The sequence below is a fragment of the Lampris incognitus genome, chromosome 20 (genome assembly GCF_029633865.1).
Source record: "Lampris incognitus isolate fLamInc1 chromosome 20, fLamInc1.hap2, whole genome shotgun sequence".
Lineage (NCBI taxonomy): Eukaryota > Metazoa > Chordata > Actinopteri > Lampriformes > Lampridae > Lampris > Lampris incognitus.
This window is the reverse complement of record NC_079230.1, coordinates 13,114,986-13,140,232: the sequence shown is the minus strand read 5'-3', so window position 1 is coordinate 13,140,232 and position 25,247 is coordinate 13,114,986. Positions and strand designations below refer to the sequence as shown.

At 47.9% G+C, this 25,247-nt stretch overlaps 1 protein-coding gene across 1 annotated transcript in view; it reads right to left on the bottom strand.

Annotated features, from left to right (window-relative positions):
• The window catches only part of col4a6 (collagen, type IV, alpha 6), a 123,365-nt gene that overhangs the window by 50,328 nt on the left and 47,790 nt on the right, over positions 1-25,247 (bottom strand). Inside the window, exons 4-6 of the mRNA XM_056300855.1 lie at positions 2,015-2,149; positions 651-695; positions 36-155 (exon numbers count right to left, since the gene is read on the bottom strand). Coding sequence (XP_056156830.1) covers positions 36-155; positions 651-695; positions 2,015-2,149 — 300 coding nt within the window. The remainder of the gene's footprint in view (positions 1-35; positions 156-650; positions 696-2,014; positions 2,150-25,247) is intronic.

Here is a 25,247-nt window from a genome sequence, read left to right as displayed (position 1 = left end):
ATATCAGATAAATAACTGTATAAATTCCTCCTCACGGGGCGTCCTGGGATTCCAGGGCCTCCGGTTCCAAACCCGGGGAACCCAGGATCTCCCCTGGTCCCGTTACAGCCATCCACACCGGGCAATCCTCTGCCGCCGTCCTGACCTGGATGACCCTATGGAGAGAGAAAGGGGACAAAAACACAACCCTCGTCATGTCAGGAAGTACCTAATGCCCCCTCCACAGTAGCTGGGTGATCGCTCACTTCTAGTGTGTGATCTTCAGTAGACTGTCAACCCTCCATTCTGTGTGTGTGTGTGTGTGTGTGTGTGTGTGTGTGTGTGTGTACCAGGTTTTTCTATCCTAATGGGGATATTTGGTCCCCATTAGGATAGAAAAACCTGAAACCACCTACCTTTTTTGGGACATTTTATGGGTCCCCATGAGGAAAAGGGTCTATTTAAGGGCTAGGACTTGGATTTAGGGTTAAGGTTAGAATCAGGATTAGGTTAAGGTTAGGGTAAGGGTTAAGGTTAGGCATGTAGTTATGATGGTTAAGGTTAGGGTTAAGGGCTAGGGAATGAATGTAGTCAATGAGGGGTCCCCACAAGTATAGAGAGACATGGTATGTGTTTGTGTGTGTGTGTGTGTGTGTTTGTGTAACACTTACTGGTACTCCATCAGTCCCTGGAAACCCCGGCACACCCATAGGTCCCTGCCGTAAACAAACACACAATTTGAATAAATTGGCGTCGTCAAATTAAGCAATTTCAATGTAGTCGTTGGAAATGCAACCTTGTTCACGTCCTGCTTATGAAATAAAGGCCATATGAAATAAGGTCATCGTTGTGGGTTATCCTGAATAACATCAATATAGTGAGGACAGAATGTTCAACTTAAGGAAGATAGGTGGACCCCCGGCCCAGATCCTCATAATGTTACAATGACTGTCCTACAGTAGGTCCCCTTACATCATCAGGAGGATAATGTAATGAGAGCGGCTCATTCATGGACCTGCCAAATCAGCTCTACAATATCTCATTCCAAATTATATTATTATATTTTGATGGCATTTATGTTAGATGGGTTTATATCACCTTCATTGCTTAATATTGCACTACGTACAGTAAATAATCTCATCTCATCTCATCATCAGCTGTTTCTCCGGGGTTGGGTCGCGGTGGCAGCAAGCTAAGTAGGGCACTCCAGACGTCCCTCTCCCCAGCAACGCCCTCCAGCTCCTCCTGGGGGATCCCAAGGCGTTCCCAGGCCCTAATGGACATGTAGTCCCTCCAGTGAGTTCTGGGTCTACCCTGGGGTCTCCCCCCAGTTGGATAGTGCCTGGAAAACCTCCAAAGGAAGGCACCCAGGAGGTATCCTAATCAGATGCCCGAACCACCTCAACTGGCTGCTTTCGATGCGAAGGAGCAGTGGCTCTACTCTGAGCTCCCTCCGGACGTCCGAGCTCCTCACCTTATCGCTAAGGCTGAGCCCAGACACCCTACGGAGGGTTGGAACAAAGACTGACTGTTAAATTGAGAGCTTTGTCTCCCGGCTCAGCTCCCTCTTCACCACAATGGTCCAGTACAACGTCCACATTACTGCTGATGCTGCACCAATCCGCCTGTCAATCTCCCGCTCCATCCTACTCTCACTCGTGAACAAGACCCCAACATACTTGAACTCCTTCACTTGAGGCAAAAACTCATCCCCAACCCGGACGGAGCAATCCACCATTTTCCGGTAGAGAACAGTAGACAGCCGGTGAGCATCTGGTGGCTGGGCCTTGGCCCATGGGGGCCCAGTCGGACCCAGCCCAGAAAAACAACATGGAGCCACCGCCCGCGGGGATGAGCATTGTGGTAGGGTGCAATGCAGGCTGGGCAGCAGGCAAAGGCGGGGACTGGGGCGTGCTGACTTCCGGCACCGCGGACTGGTCCTCGGGATGTGGAATGTATTAAAAAAAAACTACAAAAAAAAACCTCGTATGACCTTGCTCTTTATGTGTGCTATCTTCTTAATACTTCCTCTCACCTTGTCTCCTTTAGGGCCAGACGGGCCCTTCAACCCGACGTGACCCTTCTCTCCCTTTGGCCCCAAAGGGCCCTGGCCCCCAGGGAGTCCCTCTGGCCCGGCGGGACCAACTGGCCCCAGAGCTCCTGGGCGACCCTGAAAAAGAAATGGACGGGGGGGAAGAAAAGACACGGTCAGTCTCCATCATCGATAAGAGCACCCGATGCAGATTTAATTTCTATCATCCTTCCTTTGGACTTGCTCCTTTAGACTCTATTACTCCACATTAACAATACAATGCTGCCCGAACTTTAAAACGCCGCTCTGAACTTTGTGAAATTCTGTATACTTTTTTAGATAATGAACTGTTTGTGCAAAAAAATAAAAAATATATAAATAAATGGTGGGATGTTTGGCAGGAAGGAAGATGTCGCAGTTCAGTTGATAACACCAATTCTATCTCACCAACACGTTCAGTAAGCACATGCAAACCCATTTCAAGGAAATCTCAAAACTAGTAATTCTTCCTTTTTCGTTTGTTTACTTGCCAGTTTACATCTTCTGAGGTTCGTACACTCTCTGACGGATCATCTGAAATACCCCTGAGTTTTTCTTCCTGCTTCTGAAAGCTACGTTTACCTTCGTGTTCTTTATGGCGAACATCCCACCAAGTCAAATTCCACTGACAGTTCATGCAGACCTACTTAGCTAACACACACACCCACACACACACACACACACACGATAAAAATGAACTCTGATTCGAACTTGGCAGGTGGCAAAACCCTGAAACATGAATGAGGCTACATCCACAGACTGGGAAGCTCTTGTGCAGTCAGTTAATTACAGGTTAATCACATGACGTCGTGGTCTTTCACACTCGACACGAACTACCCCATGAGGCGAGGACCCACTCAGCTCACAACATCTGGGTGTAGCGGCTCATTCGTTCCGTGGTGATGCTCTTGTTCACCTGCGGTCTGTAGCTGAAGGTGAAGCAGCATTTCCTGTCACACCGCTGAGGCGGCCATTTTGTTTCCGTGCTGCGGATTCGATGACGTGTTCAACGGGACAGAAACGTGTTTCGGCACAACACTGTAGGCTTCCTCCGTTTTCACTTGTATGCGACTGTGGTACACAGTCACAAGTGTCGGCGGTGCTGTAAAGCGCCCCGTGAGGGCGTGCAGCAGCATGCACCCAGACACGGTGGTCTGTCTGTGAGGGGAACTGTGTATACGTTGCGGTGCAATTTCCTTCCAGGTCTACAGCGTAAATGAAGTGAAGACTTTGTGAAACCTGATCCAAAAAGAAGTTTCCTGGAATGAGATGAAGGAGAGTTCTGTGAGACACCCCGTGTTACTGTCATCACATCTCATGTGGGGGTTTGATATACTGTGTATAGTATATATTACGATGTTGCGCCATGGGCAAACTCAAGCCTGCACTACCTGATATCAGCCACGTGATGGCGATATACAAAAGAGGAACAAAGCGCATCTACAGGTGAGAATTTAAAACCTCTCTCACTCTCTCCCTGTCTGTCTTTCTCTCTCTCTGTCTCTCCCTCTCTCTCTCCCTGTCTGTCTGTCTGTCTCTCTCTCTGTCTGTCTCTCTGTAGACAGCCAAAGTAATATAGGGCTAGTTAGTTCAAAAAGCAACACACACAAGGGTGTCCGGGTAGTGTAGCGGTCTACTCCATTGCCTACCAACACAGGGATCGCCGGTTCGAATCCCCGTGTTACTTCCGGCTTGGTCGGACGTCCCTACAGACACAACTGGCCGTGTCTGCGGGCAGGAAGCCGGATGTGGGTATGTGTCCCGGTTGCTGTACTAGCGCCTCCTCTGGTCGGTCGGGGCACCTGCTCAGGGGGGAGGGGGAACTGGGGGGGATAGCATGATCCTCCCATGCGCTACGTCCCCCTGGTGAAACTCCTCACTGTCAGGTGAAAAGAAGTGGCTGGCAACTCCACATGTATTGGAGGAGGCATGTGGTAGTCTGCAGCCCTCCCTGGATCGGCAGAGGGGTTGGAGCAGTGACCGGGACGGCTCGGAAGAGTGAGGTAATTGGTCAAGTACAACTGGGGAGAAAAAGGGAGAAAAAAGCAACACACACACACACACACACACTCTGCACTTTCAATCCATCCCTGACAACCTACCATTTAACTAATATTTTAACTAATATTTTTTGTTTAAAAAGTGGTAACACACGGGTATTTTTCCCCTTCTAACTTGTCCTATGTAAACAACTTTGGATTGCACTGTTATGTACAACATTTGATTGACTCAACAAGGCCAAAGTAACGGAGTGAAGAGTGCAGGGATGAGAGAAGTATGGAATCTGGAGTTTTGGATGAGAACGTGACAGAGAGAGAGACAGACAGAGAGAGAGAGCGAGAGAGCGAGACGGAGAGAGAGAGAGACAGAGACAGCGGAGAGAGAGACAGAGACGGAGAGAGCGAGTGAGAAAGAGCAAGAAAGACAGAGCGAGACAGAGAAAGACAGAGAGGACACAGAGAGAAAGAGTGAGAGAGAGAGAGAGAGAGAGAGAGAGAGAGAGAGAGAGAGAGAGAGAGAGAGAGAGAGAGAGAGAGAGAGCAAGTGAGAGAGAGAGAGAGAGAGCAAGAGAGAGAGAGAGAGAGCAAATGAGAGAGAGAGAGAGAGAGAGAGAGAGAGAGAGAGAGAGAGAGAGAGAGAGAGAGAGAGAGAGGGGGACAGAAAGAGAGTGAGACAGAGAGGAACAGATGTCTGTTTAAGCCATGTTAGCTCACATACAACATACAGCCCAGCAGGCTGTTTTCAGTTCCCCTTACAAGCCTGAGATGTCACAGATAAATTAACCAGTAAAAATTTACTCATACCGCACGTTTCTCAAACCCAAACACAACGGATGAGCTCTTAAAGTGAGATTTATGTTCATGAGGGTGACTAATGCACCCGGGATCAAAAATGTCAGGTTGTGTATCTTTAACAGCCAAGCCACACAGGTTGTTTATGAAGTGGATAAATGTTCCAGGCATCATAAGCTAGCAGGAAGCCTACAAGATGTCTACAGGCTGGACGGGACCATGATAAGCACTGCCTATGGGGAAGTGCCTGTACTTCCAGGTGTCAACATTTACAGGGCGAGTACAACACTCCCCGACATGCATGTCAATGTTTATGAGACATTTATAGACAAGGAAACATATGTAAAACTACAAATATACATATGTGTGTGTACACGTGTGTGTACGTGTGTGTGTGTGCTGGAGAGTGTGTTTATGTGTGTGTGTGTGCGTGCTGGAGAGTATGCGTGCATGCGTGCATGCACGTGTTCTGGAGACTGTTTGTTTGTCTGTGTGTGTGTGTGATTGTCTGTGTGTGTATGCATGTGTGCATGCTGGAAAGAGAGAGAGTGTGTGTGTGTGCGTGTGCGTGCATGCATGTGTGCTGGAGAGAGAGAGAGAGTGTGTGTGTGTGTGTACATACATGTGTGTGCATGCATGCATGTGTGCTGGAGAGTGTTTGTGTGTGTGTCTGTGTGCATGTGTGTGTGTGTGTGCATGCTGGAGAGTGTGTTTGTGTGTGTCTGTGTGCGTGCATGTGTGCGTGCTGGAGTGTGTGTGTGTGTGTGTGTGTGTGTGTGTGTGTGTGTGTGTGCGTGCTGGAGTGTGTGTGTGTGTGTGCGCGCGCGTGCATGCTGGAGAGTGTGTTTGTGTGTGTGAGCAGTATGTTGGCATGTGTGTGTTTGTGTACTTGTGAGGACCAAGCATCAACTAGTCCTCCCTCGGACACGTAACCCCCCCACCCAAACCCTGAACCCCAAAGCCCACCAGCTCAAAAGGCCAATCAGAATCCAAATCAGTTTAATTAGCCAAGTCCTTTCACACACACAAGGAACGAGAACCTGGAGCAGTGCGACAAAATGACACAAGTAGACTTTCCACCCAAAATACACAAGTATACTTTCCACACAAAATACACAAGTAGACTTTCCACCCAAAATAGGCGAGGCAACAGGAAACGTAGGTTACCTTGGCATGTACCCTAATCTTACGCAAATCATCCTGCATGGAATGATCCTTTGTTAGAAGGTCAATAGTTTTTGGGTGTGTATTGTATTTTAATTTGTTAAACATACTACTAAAATTTTGCTTTGGATTTTTTTTTTTTTTTTTTTACCTTGGCAAGTCGTTTCCATGGAAATGACAACGGCCCAATACATTACGGGGCAGTTTTGATCAATTCTGAGACCATTAGCGCTATACTTAATATTTGCATCTACGTTGTATGCATACACATACCTAAATATCTGAATTTGTATGCTAGCATTGCAAATACTAACACTTGCACACTATTACAATTCAGTATGGACAAGACAAAGTTAATACTTGTGCGTTTTATGTGAGCATCCAACAAAATCAAATTCCCTGTATGTGTAGAATTAACAGATAAACATGGATTCTGGTTCAATCGCTGATTCTTTGGACTCGAAACCCATGAGCATTCACAAAACAATTCATCTACAAGTGCAGGGCATGCACACACACACACACATGCAAATGCACACATGCACACACATACACACAGTCAGAGTTCACAGACCCCCTGTATTAGTGCCAATGAGACACAGACACACACACACACACACACACACACTCTCCATTACAGACAATGTAAGAGTTCACAGACCCTTCTATTAGTTCCAAAGAGACACACACACACACACACACACACACACACACACACACACACACACACACACACACACACACACACACACACACACAGAAAAGGAAGGTAATTTCTATACCACACCTGGTCCTATTCATAGCAAGCTGCCTGCAGACACAGGGTAATTTAGCTAACCCGGAGCTGATGGGTAAATAGTAACTTACAGCATGCAAATCTAACACCAGCAAGGTCAAATAGCAGCAGCAAACACCTTTCAGCGCTTGGTTTTTTTTGTTGCTTCAGGGACTACCACATAGGCAGGTCTCACTGTGTACTGACACATCAAATGAGGCTAGTCCAATGAGTACATGAACTACATTTAACTTTCAAACACCTGTGATTGTCCAACACTTAAAGACGTAAAGAGCTTGGCACCAAATTTTATTTCGGATCCAGTCATAGCAAGCTCATTTCAACATCTCACCGCAAGATCTCACTGCCAGATAAAATAGGTAATTAAAAAAAAAAAGGCCCTCCATCATTACAGGATCTTGGCAGGTTTGCATTCTTGAAGGAGTAGTTTTGGAAATGTTGAGGTCTACCCCTGTTTGATACCCAGTCATATAGCACATCGGTAGGCTTCATCCATCTTTTTCTTCATACTTCACACACAGCTCCGGCTTGTCATTAATGGGGGGGACATCCACGATTTGTCGTTCAGTCCGGCAAAATCAAAAACAAACGCTCCATGGTTCAGCTAAAGCTAACAGGATCCTGCAGCAGTCTGTCCAGGTGAATTCAAGTGGTCATTTTAAATTTGTACAGTCATTTTTATCGCTACATCGACTCTTAGCGTTGCTGTGCTGCAGCGGAGTCTCTCATCATCTTTACAGTTCACACATGTAGGCTTCGCCAGCCGGTATGAATTATTCCTCAAGTTCAAAATTTTACTTTTTTTTATCGCTGGCTTTCAATTTTTCTAACTGTGCTTTATACGCTTACCTTTTCCACTAATGGCAATGCAAACTGTTCCTGTTCCTGCAGCGCTACTTCCTGCAACACAGACTGCAGGCGATTACCAGCAGGAGTCACCCCGTCGAGGCACGGCAGAGCAAACACCAAGAGGGCATTTAGCAATAAGAGCAAATGTAGACATTTAAAAGGAACACTCGAACCCGCTACGGCCCATTCCTGTAGTCTCGTGTCAGCTCTGGCTGAACCGTCAGTCGCTTTCTTGCACTGGAACGAGGATTGCAGACTTGTGCCCCATTAACTGCAGCTGAACTCTAGGTGGCAAGCTGGAGCTGTGTGGGCATTATGAGGAAAAGGATGGATGACTGTGAAAGGGATGGATGACTGTGAAAGGGATGGATGACTGTGAAAATCAAACCTACCGATCCACTTTAACAGTGGCGAGTGTAAAATAAGGATAGACTTTAAAAAAAATTCAAGCTATTCCTTTAACCCGTGTGATCTGGTTTTGGTGACGGCGATGTATGGAAAGTGTGTCTTTGTAGTCTGAAAGGGGTCCTACAGGCATGCTACGATTCCCACCAGTTTCACCCACACCGTTTTGCCTTTGAATCCTCTGCTGTGTGTCTGAAGGCCCGGTCCCTGCCTGCGGCCTTAGGGCAAACAGGCAGCGCTAATGACAGGGCTAAGCTGGGTAAAGGCAGGCTGCTGGAGCTATCTGGCTAATAGACAGCACTCACACCTGGTTTCACCCAGGGAAACTATGCAGGGGTCTCACAGGGCTAAACTTTCTCTCACGCCCTACCGCCCCTCCTACAACACAGTAGGGCTGGGCGATAATCAACATCACCATCTATTCAATGCGGTCACATCGGGATGATGCTCGGATATGGGGACATCGCGAGACAAAATGCTGCTGTCAATATTAATGACGGCAAGACTCTATTACCTAAAATTTTGCACAAAATGAGGTCTGAAATACTTCCGTGCATTGGTTTTGGTTTGATATTATTCTTTATATTACCTAACAGTTCAATGTGATGAACCTCAGCTGGATCCTTAAATATGGTATTTTTGTTGGGCATCCGGGTGGCGTAGCGGTCTATTGCTTTGCCTACCAACACAGGGATCGCCGGTTCGAATCCCCGTGTTACCTCCGGCTCGGTCGGGCGTCCCTACAGACACAATTGGCCATGTCTGCGGATGGGAAGCTGGATATGGGTGTGTGTCCTGGTCGCTGCACTAGCGTCTCCTTTGGTCAGTAGGTGCGCCTGTTCAAGGGGGGAGGAGGAACTGGGGGGAAATAGCGTGATCCTCCCATGCGCTGCGTCCCCCTGGTGAAACTCCTCACTGTCAGGTGAAAAGAAGTGGCTGGCGACTCCACATGTATCAGAGGAGGCATGTGGTAGGCTGCAGCCCTCCCCCAGATCGGCAGAGGGGGTGGAGAAGCAACCGGGACGGCTCGGAAGAGTGGGGTAATTGGCCAGATACAACTGGGGAGAAAAAAGGGGAAAAAATCCAACAACAAAAAAAAAAGAGGCATTTTTGCATATGTAAGCAGATATCGTGACATATATATATATATATATAAAATAGTGTAAAATTCCCAGCGATTATCTCGATAATTAATCTTCCATGGCACTCAGTGCTACTGTTAATTAATCTTCCATTGCACTCAGTGCTACCGTGCAAGTTTCCTGCTACCTTGACGCTTCCTGCCCTCTTCACAATTTTACCCTCTCCTTACTCTGATGTTCCCTCTCTATTTTTTTCTCCTCTCTCTGTGGACCCTCTATTTAAGTCTGTTACTTCTTCGCTCGATTCCGCTTTCTCTCTCTCTCTCTTCTTCTCTCTGTTATGTCTCCGCTCCTCCCTCCCACTCGTCTTCAAACACGGCCGAGGTCACGGCCGGGCAGATTTATCTGTCATGGGGGAAGTGGTCCCTCTGGAGCGTCACGCGGTCCACCGGCATTTACGCAACACGCCAGAAAGAAGCGGGCCTTTGAAAGGTTGCGGGGTCATCTCCTTAACGGCGCCCCCGCACTGTTTATGAACACACGCTGGAGTTCGTCTCCCCGGTATCTATCTTCCAGATCACAGGGGCGCGTCTTTTCCAAAGGCTTCCTCATGTTCATCCGTCACTCCGCCGGGTATTTTGTCTGCCGTGAAGGATGCAAGAGGTTTGAGGACAGTTGTTGGCTAAGGTTAAAGAAAAAAAAATAGGTCTTTCGCCATTTCTATATTATTCAAAATATCGTGGATCCCCCTCCTCTCCTCTTCCCCTTCCCTCTATCCTTCCAGTCGTTTCTCTAATGGCTTCCTCTCTATGTCGTGTCACCGTGTGACTAACGCAGTATCTATAACGTCTCTCTTCCTCTCCCGTCTCCCATTTATCTCTTCACACCAAACACTTTGGTGAAGGTGAAGGACGTTTCCCTTTACACGCTCTCTCTCTCTCTCTCTCTCTCTCTCATCACGACACCCCCCCCCCGACACACACACACCCCTTCTTCTCTACAGTTGTATCCGGCCAATTACCCCACTCTTCCGAGCCGTCCTGGTCTCTGCTCCACTCCCTCTGCCGATCCAGGGAGGGCTGCAGACTATCACATCCCTCCTCCGATACACGTGGAGTCGCCAGCTGCCTCTTTTCACCTGACAGTGAGGAGTTTCACCAGGGGGACATAGTGCATGGGAGGATCACGCCATTCCCCCCACCCTCTGAACAGGCGCCCCGACCGACCAGAGGGGGCGCTAGCACAGCAACCAGGACACATACCCACATCCGGCTTCCTACCCGCAGACACAGCCAATTGTGTCCGTAGGGACGCCCGACCAAGCTGGAGGTAACACGAGGATTCGATCCAGCGTTCCCCGTGTCGGTAGGCAAAGGAATAGACCGCCACGCCGCCCGGACGCCCCAAAATCACGGCTCTTAATACGGCAAGAGAAGTCGCGGACTGCAGCTTTGACTTTATGCAAATTTGCGATGACGCGCTGGGGCAGCGAGCGGTTGCAGACTGCGATTTCGTCCTGCTGTAACATCTCCTTTACAAACCTGACAGCCTCGCAACCACAAGCCAGAGGAACAACAACAACAACAACAACAACATCGTTTTGTATGGCGCCTTTCAAGGAACCCAAGGATGCTTTACACGAGATAAGAACAACAAAAAAGATTAAAACAAAGATCAAAAGACTACAGACCATAGGCCTTAGTAAAAGTAGGTTTTCAGTAGACTTTTAAAATTGTCCAAAGAAGCGGCGTTGTGGATCTCTGCTGGAATAGAGCTCCAAAGGGCGGGCGCTGCCACACTAAAGGCTCGACCCCCAAAGGTCTGCAGGCTGGTGTGGGGTATGGAAAGCAGGCCTGTGTCTGAGGACCGCAGATTCCGGGACGGAATATAGGGGCTGAGGAGGTCTGATAGGTACTGGGGGGGTATGGGCATGGAGGGATTTATAGGTGAGGAGGAGGGTTTTATAAGAAATGCGGGATTTGACCAGGAGCCAGTGAAGGTGGACAAGGGTGGGAGTGATGTGTTACCAGGGCTTGGTGCGGGTGAGCACCCTGGCAGCTGAAATCTGCACATACTGAAGACTCTCTAGGGCTTTGCTGGGTACCCCAGACGGGACTCCATTGCAGTAATCCAGACGGGAGGTGATGAAGACATGGATGAGGGTCTCTGCCACGGAGTCTGAGAGTAATGGCTGGAGTCTGGAGATGGTTTTGAGGAGCACCAACATGCTTTCGAGTGAGAGTTCCTTCGCTATCAGCTGGTTCTTCTGTCCACCTTTACACGTGTGAGATAAGTGCACGTGTAACGTCTGACGTGCCACATGTGTGGAGAATCCTCTCTGGTTATTTCGCCATCAAGCCTATTTTTTTTTAAGTTTGAGTGTTGTAGGGCGAGGACGTTAAGATGCAGATTAAGAAGAGAGGAGCAGAAGGGGGCAAGGAAGGGTCAGAAAGAGGAGAGATGTCCCGACTGGTTCACAATCGCACAATTCCTGGAAATAGACACATATAGTATCTATCTTCAAAGTGAGCTACAACAGCAGGGACAGACAGAGGACAAGAGATTGAAATAAAGATACTGAGAGAGGGGGAGGGGGGACAACCCCCACCCACTCAGACCACACTCGGAGACAAAGCTAGACAAGAGAAGAGACAGACATTACCTCCAAGTGGAACAAAGCCGAGGGGATGAAAATAAAAGCGGTGAAGCCAGAAGGACAAAGATCATCCCGGAACACTGTTAAACCACGGGAAATACGACCATTCCTGAGCACGACCACTAAGCGGCGCTCTGTCATTCCGCTGCTTTGGCTAACCTACATTAACCTCTCAAGCTATTTGATTTTTTTTTCTTTTTTCGAACAAGCCTTTGAAAGTAAATTACCGGTTGAAAAAGGCCAAGTGGGAAGAACAACTTATTCCTGCCTGTTTGAAAACCAGCCAGCTGAATATCTCCACCCAGACTTCCTTGCTGCACACCTGAAGCTCATTCTGACGGTGGCGGGGACCGCTGCAGACAGTGACACACTCATAAAGTGTGTGTATCATATCTGACACAGCCGTGCACATGTATATAGTATATATGTGTGTGTGTGTGTGTGAGTGTGTATGTGTGTGTGAGTGTGCATGTGAGTTGATGTGCTGAAACTCAAGTTATAAGATTGCATTTCACCCCCCCAGAACCTTTGAAGGTGGCGATGAGATCATTGCACAGAGGAAGTTCCTCAACATTTGGACTCTCTCTCTCACCCCTTCTTCACCTATTTGCATCATCCCTTTATCATTTTTACATTTATAGTAACATATTTTGAATCTTGTGGGCTGGTCGTTTCATCCGGTGTGATGTAAGAACTGTGTACTTCTGCACTACATCAGCCAGCTCACCCCATTGGATAAACCACCTTTTCAAAAAGCCACCGTCACTGACTATGTTTGGATCAATGCAATTACCCCGTTTGGTTCCGTATACAATATAGAACAGCATCGCCGTTAACGTGCACGTATTCGTTGTGAAAGAGGAACTTTTCTTTTCATATTCAAGCTTACATGCAACAGAGAAGTCTGAATAATGAGGACTGATGCTGAGCAGCCCTTTCGCAGTGAGTCCTCCACATGCCCCTACAGGTGAGTTGCCCTTTTGTTTTTAAAGCCACGGCAAGGGAACGTGAGGTGTGGACCATTATTGTGCAGCCGGTTAGTTTTACCTTACTGATGATGTGTCCGTGTAGCCATGTCCATCGTGATCGGAATATTAAATTAAGCATAAGGCCCGAGTGAAGCATCTGTTTATTCGTTTTGGATCAGTCATGTTTCCATGTAAACTGTATAGGAGTGCCGTTTGTCCAGCTGTTGTCACTGTTGTCAAGTGTCTACACAACCTATATGCCTACACAGCCTACATGTCTACACAGTCTATGTCTATACAGCCTATCTTACTACAGTCTATATTTCTATACAGCCTACATGTCTACACAGCCAATATGCCTACACAGCCTATATTACTATACAGTCTATATGTCTATACAGCCAATATGTCTACACAGTCTATGTCTATACAGCCTATATTACTATACAGTCTAGATATCTATACAGCCAATATGTCTACACAGCCAACATGCCTACACAGCCTATATTACTATACAGTCTAGATGTCTATACAGCCAATATGCCTACACAGCCTATATGTCTACACAACCTATACATCTACACAGCCTATGTCTATACAGCCAATATGCCTACACAGCCTATATGTCTACACAGCCTATACGTCTACACAGCCTATGTCTATACAGCCTATATGCCTACACAGCCTATGTCTATGCACAGGGTTCTTACACTTTTTCATCAATGATTTTCCATGACTTCTCCATGACTTCTCCAAAACCTTTTACTGAATTTCCATGACCAAAAGAAATTATTTTACCTCAATGGGACCACTGAAAACGAATTATCGTAACAATAAGTAAAATTAGGTTTACATCTGAAATGTATGGTGCCTCTCTAAAACAAAAAAAAAAAACACCAGACAGGCACACTTAGATACATTTTCTCATATTTTAATTCCAACGGTTTAACATTTTTGTCAATGTCTCAAAAGATAAAAATGCCATCACATTTTCTGTCAGAGATAAACAGAGAAATAGTGCATTGGGGTAGGAATGCCAGTGCTAACTACTGATTACTCAGTAATCAGTACATGAGTTGTCAATATAAAAAAAAGACATGACATAAATAAATCTTCCAAAATTAACTTCCACTCCTAAAACTACAGACGGAATATGCAGTCTGGAACTCAATGTGTCGTCTTTAGTCTTTACTTCTGCTCCATCCCACAGCCTCACATGTAAATCCATTTGTTCGGACTGCAAATGGTGGTTTAGGCTTTCGTCAAACAGCACTACATATGCCTTTTGTTGGGACACTTCTGACAGTAAGATTCTTTTAAAGTGCGGCGAAGCAAGCCCAAAAGTACAGACATAGGCACACTTGTTCTCACCACAGGTACATTTCGCTGCAATCTGGCTGTCCGGGAACATGGCGGCGAAAACACGGGTCGTGTCCTCCGATGACTTGAATTAGAAGTGTGAATTCATGATTTTTAGTGCCCACAGTATCTCCGCTTTGAGGACTTCATTTTTTGCAGAAACGTCCAAAGTTGTCTGCTCTGTTGCTGTGGAAACTGTAGTAGTGTTGCTGGATGTCCTCACAGCGTCCGCGTTCATAAACTCACCTATGGGTATTGCGCTGCTAGCAACTGCGGCTACAATCTTGTGCTTTTTCCCCTTCAAGTGGCTAACGAGCGCTGCCTCGCCCATATTCGAAATGTCAAGTGTTTTACAGCACAGTTTGCATTTAGCACGTCTTGGGTCAGTTTCTTTTGCCAGCCATAATTGGTATTTACCCTTAAAAAGCCATGTATTATTGAAGCTGCACTTCCCTGGCATTTTGTCGAAATCGTCCGTTTGCTAGCAGAAGCAACTCCAGGCTAGTGGGCGTGCCTGCAGTTCCTAGGCGCTTGCACGGCGCATGCCCAGTAACACAGACTGAGCCAGACTTATTCGGGCTATGGCGACAAAGAAAAAAAGAAGTGGTAATGTATTATTCACATTATTATGTCAGTCAAATTAACAATATTGTGTGTACGTGTAAACGAAGGCTGACAGTGTGAGTTTGGACCCAGTCTTTCTGTAGATGAGTGTGATCAGCTCTTGAGGTTGGTGTCAAGCTTACAAAACTAATAATGGACTCGCTTGGTATTACAAGTTGGCATAATGACCGACAAGCCATTGCCAACCACACCCATGCTTCTAATAAGGGGTACACACTGGGACAGTCCCTGGCTCTGTAGGTGTTGGAGAAGTTTAGAGACAAAACAAGGCATCTGTTGGTATTAACGTAAGTTAACACCCAATTTTCAGCTCTGAAAGCCTCCCATGTCTGAGTCTGTCCTGTCTTTTTCACAGCTCGATACTCTCTTCCCCACCACACAGGTATTTTAGCATGTACATGTATCTGTCTAGTGAACAAGTACACTGTGTAATGTGTTGGATGGCTTACTGGCTAGAGAAAAGACCCTCCCCTTTTCATCGTCTCCCCTCATTTATACAGCCTACCCTCCCGTAGGCGCTATTCTTCTTTTCTTTCAATTAAAAGCAATTGTCTTTTTTTTGTTGTTGATATACTCTATTGATCCGTCCATCCATCCATTATCAGAACTGCTTATCTTATCCTGCTCTCAGGGTCGCGGGGATGCTGGAGCCTATCCCAGCAGTCACTGGGTGGCAGGCGGGAAGACACCCTGGACAGGCCGCCAGGTCATCACACAGGGCTGACACGCATGCACACACACGACACCATGCAGACATGGGGAGAACACGCAAACTTCACACAGAGGACAACCCGGGACGAACTCCATGGTCGGACTACCCCAGGGCCTGAACCCGGGACCTTCTTGCTGTGAGGCAACCGTGCTAACGACTGCACCACCGTGCCGAATCTATTGATCCCCGGAGGGAAACCATGCTCTGCATTTAACCCCTCCTCGTTGTGTAGCTAGGAGCAGTGGGCAGCTGCCGTGCAGCACTCGGGGACCAACTCCAGGTCGTCTTCTCGTGCCTCGGTCAGGGGCACAGACAGGAGTATTAACCCTAACATGCATGTCTTTCTGATGGTGGGGGAAACCGGAGCACCCGGAGAAAACTCACCGCAGACATGGGGCGAACAGGCAAAACACCACACAGATGACGACCCGGGACGACCCCCAAGGTTGGAGAACCCCTGGGTTCGAACCCAGGACCTTCTTGCTGTGAGGCGACAGCGCTAACCACTGCGCCACCGTCCCGCCCAGATATTAACATCAATGTCTTAAGTCATGTGCTTAAGGATGATTATGTAACATGCAAGCACGACTATTTTGTCAAAATTAAACATTAAAATCCAACTTCTCTGTTACTTTAAACCAATCAGATCTGCCTTCAAACATGCAGCTGTCATCCCTAATTGTAGCCGAACGTGGCATGAGGCATCTTTTAGCAAGTCCTTTAATTTAAGGTGCAATTATGTTCCTCAAACTATTCCTCTCTTTCACCACATCCCCTGGTTTCCATTCATTTTCTCCCTCTTCCATCAGATGTGAGAGTTCAGTGATGAATGTAGTGTGTGTGTGTGTGTGTGTGTGTGTGTGTGTGTGTGTGTGTGTCTATGACGTGGAGGTAATGTGCGTCACACAGTAGGTGCACACACACAACAAGAAGAGAAAGAGTAAAAGCTAATGACATGGTGAGTGATACGGTTGGTCACACCTACCCAGGAGAGACGATAAAACGCAGAGCATCATGGGTAATGAACTTCATTTCACTGCAGGTCAGTGATTTTCATGAGAAATCTGCACAGCATACTGAACATGTTTGACATGGAGCTTGATAGAAAGACAAGATAGACAGTCGGAGACTATCGAACAACGGACGAGGGGCGACACCTGTGCCATACAGCTGCTTATTTACCTGGTGACCGCCAATATAACGGACGCACACTGTCAAACAGTCATCCACCGGGGTTTCGAAAGGACCAAATCAAGCTGGTGAAAAGCAACTAATGGCTTCCGCTGCATCAGGTGCATCCTTCTTTCCTAAGCCCCACCCCTCTTTTGACCAACTTCCTCTGTGGGTCTTACTCCCAAATTCAACCCGGCCATCTCTCCACCCAACCTGGTGTCTGACATCCCGGTCATCCTCGCCAGTTGGCACCGTTCTCTGCTTTCATGCCAGGCAGTTGGGCTTGTGCCCAGTCCCTCCCAGCCCTTCCATCCTCATCAGCTTCCACCAGACTGGTCAGTTTGTGGGGACAAATCCCCCCCTGGACAATAGAGACAATGGAGCCCATTCTGACCAACTAAGCCCACTGGACTTACGCTGCGCACAGAGACGACATCACTTCCTGGTGGAAGAGAGTGCTTGGACAGACAGATTCTAAGGGGTGTGTCACTGTGTGTGTGTGTGTGTGTGTGAGTGTGTGTTTGCGTGAGGTGAAAGAGATTGTTCAGGCAAGTGCGCTCACTCAAAGGCACAAACGCACAGACATGGGGGCACAACTATCTAATGTTCACAAACACATTACAAAAATACACACGCAAAAATGCCCACGTACACACACACACACACACACACACACACACACACACACACACACACACAGACACACACAGACACACACACACACACACACACATTCTCAGGCCCCAAGGGGGTTTAGTGGGACCCATTGTTCTGAGTGCCGGGTGTGCTAGGGAGAAGATTTTAGCTGTCACACCACATGCTCACTGGGGGACAGTGATTTGAGGCTATGTGGGGGGGAGGGAGGGGTGTCTGGGGGTAGCTTTAATCACTGGGAGAGCCTGATAACCCAATTAGAGTTTGCAAGTATGGGCATTTGAGCAGACAAGCACGAACACACAACTATGTGCATGTAAGTCGGCGTTAACCTCGAATGGCCTCTGATGGAAAAACCAGGAGAAACAGGCGGGCAGGCGGGCTGGAAACCGTGGGTGGTGAGAAACTCGGCTTTTGAGAAACATCTCACAATAAGACGAAAAGCGATCAACAAAAGTCTCGTCCACTCACAAACACACACATGAGCAAACGCGATTAAACTGAATATCCAGACTATGTATGGTTCCCTAGCCTACAATAAGCAGTAGAGAACCTCTCCTGTTCATCCTGTTCATATCAGGGGAGATGGGCGGCGTGGTGGTGCAGTGGTTAGCACGGTCGCCTCAGAGCAAGACAGTCCTGGGTTCGAACCCTGGGGTAGTCCAACCTCGGGGGTCATCCTGGGTCGTCCTCTGTGTGGCGTTTGCATGTTCTTCCCGTGTCTGCGTGGGTTTCCTCCGGGGGCTCCGGTTTCCTCCCACAGTCCAAAGACATGTAGGTCAGGTGAATCAGCCATACTAACTGTTCCTAGGTGTGAATGTGTGTGTTGGGGGGGGGCTGTGATGGACTAGCGGTCTGTCTAGGGTGTCTCCCCGCCTGCCGCCCAATGACTGCTGAGATAGGCTCCAGCATCCCCGCGACCCTGAGAGCAGGATAAGCGGTTTGGATAATGGATGGATGGATGGATGGATGGATAGATAAAGGAGAGACAGCAAGAAAGAGAAAAGGAATCATAAAGGAGATAGAAACAGAGGAGCAGATTGAAAGATGCCATCATACATCGATGAACAGTTCCATGAACCGATCGAGGCATTGTAATGCATTGCACTAGATCACCAATTTGACATTCAATTAACAGTTAAACAAGTTAAAAATTACAAATAAATGAGGCTAACACCTCAGCATGTGTCAGTGACCTGAGCCATAGGACAGTAAAACTGAACTGACCAAAGAAGAAAGAGAGAGAGAGAAAGAGAGAGAGAGAGACGGAAAGACAGACAGAGGGACAGACGGAGAGAGAGAGTCTCTAAATGGGAATGTTTAACTTGTGCCGTCCTCTCTTCCTCTTATCTATTCTAGCAATCAGACCGCGAATCTAGATCTAAATTCCTTCATTTATCTCTGACATGTTGGTCCTGTGCAGCCTCCAAGACAACATGCTGCCAGATATCGGGCAGATTAGAGTGAAAGAAAGAGAGAGAGAGAGAGAGACAGACAAGACAGAGAAAGGCAATGCTAGGGTCTCCGGTTGACTTAACATGCATGTCTATGGACCATGGTAGGAACATCAACAAAGCATGCAACACAGACCGGTTGGGACTGAACCACGGGGCCTGTTGCTGTGAGCAGACAGTGCTGACCACTAAGCCACCATGCAGCCATAGTTATTATTATGTGTTTGTATTATTCATGAAGGCAGCACGGTGGCGCAGTGGTTAGCACGGTCGCCTCACAGCAAGAAGGTCCTGAGTTCGACCCCCGAGGTAGTCCAACCTTGGGGGTCATCCCGGGTCGTCCTCTGTGTGGCGTTTGCATGTTCTCCCCGTGTCTGTGTGGGTTTCCTCCAGGTGCACCGGTTTCCTCACACAGTCCAAAGACATGTAGGTCAGGTGGATCGGCCATACTAAATTAAATTGTCCCTAGGTGTGAATGTGTGTGTGTGTATGTGTGTGACGGCCTGGCGGACTGTCCAGGGTGTCTTCCCGCCTGCCACCCATGACTGCTGGGATAGGCTCCAGCATCCCTGCGACCTTGAGAGCAGGATAAGCGGTTTGGACAATGGATGGATGGATGGATGGATGGATTATTCATGAAGACCACGGTGAGCCTTGAGGGAAACGATCCGTGTTTCCAATCTTCATGTTGTAGGGATGACACCTAATTGGCAAGCCATGATACTGAGCAGTCTTCTGGACAGTGCCCTTCTCCGCCCGCCGATGACATCACCGGCAGACACAAATGGGTTGGGATTTGTCAACACAACTACAAAGTTGGCCCCTCCCCCCGGTTCATCGTCACCAGAAGGACACGCCCCCTGACCGCAGTGTCCAGAACACATCCCAGTGTACAGGCCAACTCCGCATCGCTCCTCATCCCCATCCTCTCCTTCAGCGCTCACTAGCGGGTGAGAGCCAACCCCAGATTCACTCTCGTTTTGGAACGAGCTTTGTCCGCTTGGCGTTTCGCCTCGCTGTACTGGCGTCTTTTCGCCACTGTGGCCACCGTTGTCGTAGCCTCCTCTTGGGTGCGTGCTTACAATGGCGATCTGGCACCTGGTCGCTACGTTTTTATAGAGTCCCGCTGCCCAAAGGTTAACGCCCAGACACGCCCCATACACAGCAAAATAAGAAAACACAGGCAGAGGACAGGGTCTCTGCGGTTACAGACAACGCCACACACACACACACACACACATCTAGTGGGTCATAAGTGATGATTGGGAGGGATTATTTTTGCACGAGTCTATACGTTGGTTTTTAGGGAAATCCTGCTCGCCATACATACCTTTAAACACAAAGACTTTCATGCATGCAGGACTTTACCCCACTCTACACACACACACACACACACACACAAACAAAACAATCGTTGGTCAAGTGGTGTGTAATTGGTTCCCAAGGTAACCCCGCCCGTTTGATGCAATCCATGTGTCCACCTCGGAAATGCAGCCCGAGGTGGCGTCAACTTAGTAGCACAATAAACATACATGATTACCAACCGGCTGTCTACCTTTACTGATGTGACCGGGTGAGATAAGGAGGAACAACAAAGTTATTAAGTTTAACAAAAAACAGAGGGTGTCCGGGTGACATGACAGTCTATTCCGTTGCCTGCCAACACAGGGAACACCGGGTTGAATCCCCGTGTTACCTCCGGCTTGGTCGGACGTCCCTACGGACACAATTGGCCGTGTCTGCGGGTGGGAAGCCAGATGTGGGTATATGTCCTGGCTGCTGCCCTAGCGCCTCCTCCGGTCGGTCGGGGCGCCTGTTCAAGGGGGAGGGGGAACTGGAGGGGGAATAGCGTGATCCTCCCACACGCTACATCCCCCTGGCGAAACTCCTCCCTGTCAGGTGAAAAGAAGCAGCTGGCGACTCCACATGTATCGGAGGGGGCATGTGGTAGTCTGCAGCCCTCCTCGGATCGGCAGAGGGGATGGAGCAGCGACCGGGACGGCTCGGAAGAGTGGGGTAATTGGCCGGATACAACTGGAAGAAAATGGGAGGAAAAAAATCCCCCCCAAAATGTTTTAAAACCACATGGGTAACTGCACCTTTGCATTTCGGGGGGGCGGGGTTATTCTTATGTGCTAAGCGAAACGTGAAGCTGACGAATGATGCAAATTGAACTGCAAAAACATCTTTGGTTACCATGAGCAACCCTCCGCAACTGCTTCCCTCCAAGCCGCTGATGAAGACAAGGTTTTGAAAGTATTCTGAGTCGTCAATATACAGCCAAAATGTGTTCAGCTGTTGAAAAATAAGGCACGTCCCAGCTCAGTAACCAATACACGACAAAAAGGTTTATCACACTGAAAAACAGCACAACAACAGGTGACTTCGATTCAGATGCTGACACATTTCACTAGTCCAAACCCCCCGAAACTGTAAAACCAGTCGATGGCACACTCGAGTCAACACACACGTGTTGATAATGAGTTTCGATGGACCCCTGAAGATGGAGAGGATGTGGTGGAGGTTGAAAGATGAAGAGGAACGAGAGATCGGTAAGAGGCAGACCGTGTGGAAGAGATTTCCCGGGTGGAGGAAGAGGAGGACTGGTGAGATGTTGGGAACCAGGTCACTAGCAACAACATCAGGTAGGTTTTAAGAGATGGTTGAAGAAGGCAGATGTAGAAACATGTGGCTCTGGACGGGAATCTGTGGGTTTGTGGGTTTTGGATGTGTCAGTGTACTTTGGCTTAACAATGGTGGCCTATTTTCCCTGCGAGTTTGGTTTTGTGCATGCTCTGTGTGTGTGTATGTGCGCGCGTATGTGTGTGTGTGTGTGTGTGTGAGCTACAGAGACAGCGTGAGAGGTAAGGGTTATAGTGATGCAGAAGTGAAGGGCTGAAGGGGGGTACCCATCACGTTTCTTTCACTTTTTCACATTTTTCTATTGCTACAGTGACAAAGAACGAAACTTTGACTGTATTTGAAAGTGTGTGAGTGTGTGTGTGTGTATGTGTGTGTGTGAGTCAGAGGAGGTTGGCCCAGCTGTGTTTAGGTAGAGATTGAGATCCCTGTGGATTTTGATAATACTCCCCTAACGTGTTTGTTTGCTGTATCTGTGTGTGTGTGTGTGTGTGTGTGTGTGTTTGTGTGTGTGTGTGTGGCGTGTGTATCATCAGGACTGTGGCATCCTTCCAATGTACTGATACACCTCTGTTTATCTCCGCTCTCTCCTTGACTCCATCAGTGAACCATCGCAGACAGCAACCATTTAAAAAGGCACTTCCTTCCTTTTTTTTGTTTTTGTTTTTTTGTTTTTCTCAAGGTCTCCTACTCTCACCCCAGCCAGCACCTGTACAGGACAGCTAAAAACGGTTATATTGGACATTATACGGCCCTGTGATGCACTGGTGGACTGTCCAGGGTGTCTCCCCACCTGCCGCCCAATGACTGCTGGGATAGGCTCCAGCATCCCCGCGACCCTGAGAGCAGGATAAGCGGTTTGGATAATGGATGGATGGATGGATGGACGGACATTATATATTTCCCATTTTGGAATCTGTTTATGTCTTGATTCCTGGTGAGGAGTCTGGATAGCTCGGTTAATTTTACCTGTGTGCCTATGTGTTATTAATCAAGGCTGCCAAATAAGCGTTCTTGACAATCTTTTGCACCATAAGAAAATTCATCCAGCAAAACACTGGCAAGCACACCGGAAATAATTTTACCGGTTCCCAACTTTAGTCCTAAGTACTGCTATTCTGCCAGATGATTAATTCAATCCTGTCACCTTGTCACGGTGGAGAAGTTTCCATGGTCCTGAGATCCCGAAAGCAATCCATCTGGAGCTATGCTCCTGGTAGGGTCACCCATGGTGGCAAGGTCAAGGGGGAGGTCCCTGACCAAGAGCAATCCAACCAAGACCTCAATGGTGGAACAAGTGGAGGATGATGGCTGACTTTAGGGAAGCATCACAACGGCTGGGAAGGCGGATGAAGGCTGCAGCAGAAATGGGCCTCCAGTCGTCTTGGACTCCATGCCACTGGATCCTGACCCAGATCTGTCAAGAACCATGTGGTGGCTGTCTGTGCACCAGTCTCCCCACGTTAAACAAAGTCATGCATAGGTGTCCTCCAGAGGACAGTCATACTCACTTCAAGTGACCGCCAATGATGATCAATTCAATCCCGTGCTGTGCCAGGTTTGAAAACTCACAGATTTAATGGTGATGGTAAAGAAGACCAGCGGTGTTTGGGGTGCTCTACACTATCGAACCAGAGAAACTACTATTTTCAATTGTACACTTTAAATACAAGCGCCTCAGGGTAAACCACGTTGTGTGCCTTCAGGCTAGCATTTACAATGTTAGGTGTAGTGCCTCCCTTCACCACTGGAAGGATTTGCCGGAAGTCTCCACAAAGCATTGTTGGAATACGTCTTTCACAAATAAATAAATTTACTTGGTTTTTTACATATTTTTTGAACTGTGTAATCCTTGGAAAGTGCTGATTCTAAAGGTACCTTTCTTTTTGTTCTACAACGAGTATTTTTGGAGTTTTAAGCGAACATACAAACATACACTCTTGCTTTATATATATAGATTTTTTTACCCTTGGCTGTCAGCAGGCTTGGCATACAACACAGGGAATTTGTTTGCCAATGTGTCCTATACAGAGTTAATCTGCAAGTGGAGTTCAGGTTCTCCACCTGCAAAAACAATCTTTATTAAATATCAAGAACATATACATTATATACATTTATAGCCTCCACTAGTCCTCCTTTTCTACATGTTTGACCAGCTAAACAGCCAATCAGCACCGCTTCTCCAAGAGGGGGAGAATCTCCACAAGTAAAACAAGGAAACTCAGAAATGGAAACTGACAACCTGTATCTGATAAGACATGGAGATAGAAACACACTGACGTGTTCAACAAAACAATCAAATCGATCTTATCGATATTAGTTTAGGATAACAGTTACAGCAATAAAGGAGAAGACGGGGGGGGGGCGGAGAAAGGGGAGAAAGGACTAAGAAGAAGGATGTAATCCTGAGAATGTTCCAGGAAGCGTGTGAGGAGGATGCCAGCAGAGTGTATGTGAAGTGTCCACCTGTGAGTGCATGGGATTAATCCCAATAAATTCTGGTGCCTGAGACCTGCGACTTATTGTGATGCCTCCAAGAAGCAGACAGGATCTGCTACCACCTAGGGGCCTTGCAGTCGTGCAGACACCCCACGACAAGAGAATAGCCGGAGTCCAAAGCACTGCAACCGCAGAGGAACACTGAGCCCACAGGGGGGCCAGGGGCCCACAGAGCAACAGCCCCGCATGCCCTTGAGAAGCAAAAACCAGTCCCCCAAAAGCACAAGCCAGGCCTGCATCCATGAGGTGTACCCCCCACTGCCAACCCCCAGGTACAGGCACAAGGCGCAGGCACAAGCAAAGGACTCGAGGTCTGTCCAAGCAAGAAGCACTCCATGTGCCAACAGCAGCAAGGGGACCACTTGCAGGCGACTCATGACAACGATGCGAATCAGCATCTCAGTGATTTGGGACTGTTTTTTGTTTTTTTAGCAAGGTTTTTTTTCCTCTTCACCTTTTTCTGCCTCTTTTCCATTCCGAGAATTATGGAGGCTATGGAGGAAATTATAAATGAAAGTTGTGGCAGCATTTTGGGTGCAAATTCAGGAGGAGCATCTTGCTACTCAGCATGGAGACCCATTCATGTTATGAGCAAGATCAAATCCATCAGAAGAGAGAAACGGCTGCAATTAAATTGACGGCCACGTGCACCGGCTGAGGTGGGATCCCGGCACCTTGGGCACCGGGCGCACCACCGGCCCGTCTCGCCCACACTGTTGGGGAGGTGGCGCATGGGCAGGTGCAATAGGACCCGAAAGACAGTGAACTATGGCTGGGCAAGGCGAAGCCAGAGGAAGATTTCCGAAGCGGATGCTAGCTGCATAACCTTGACATACACTCACCGGCCACTTTATTAGGCACACCTGTCCAACTGCTCGTTAATGCAAATTTCTAATCAGCCAATCACATGGCAGCAACTCAATGCATTTAGGCATGTAGACATGGTCAAGACGATCTGCTGCAGTTCAAACCGAGCATCAGAATGGGGAAGAAAGGTGATTTAAGTGACTTTGAACGTGGCATGGTTGTTGGTGCCAGACGGGCTGGTCTGAGTATTTCAGAAACTGCTGATCTACTGGGATTTTCACGCACAACCATCTCTAGGGTTTACAGAGAATGGTCCGAAAAAGAGAAAATATCCAGTGAGCGGCAGTTCTGTGGGCAAAAATGCCTTGTTGATGCCAGAGGTCAGAGGAGAATGGCCAGACTGGTTCAAGCTGATAGAAAGGCAACAGTAACTTAAATAACCACTCATTACAACCGAGGTATGCAGAAGAGCATCTCTGAACGCACAACACGTCGAACCTTGAGGCAGATGGGCTACAGCAGCAGAAGACCACACCGGGTGCCACTCCTGTCAGCTAAGAACA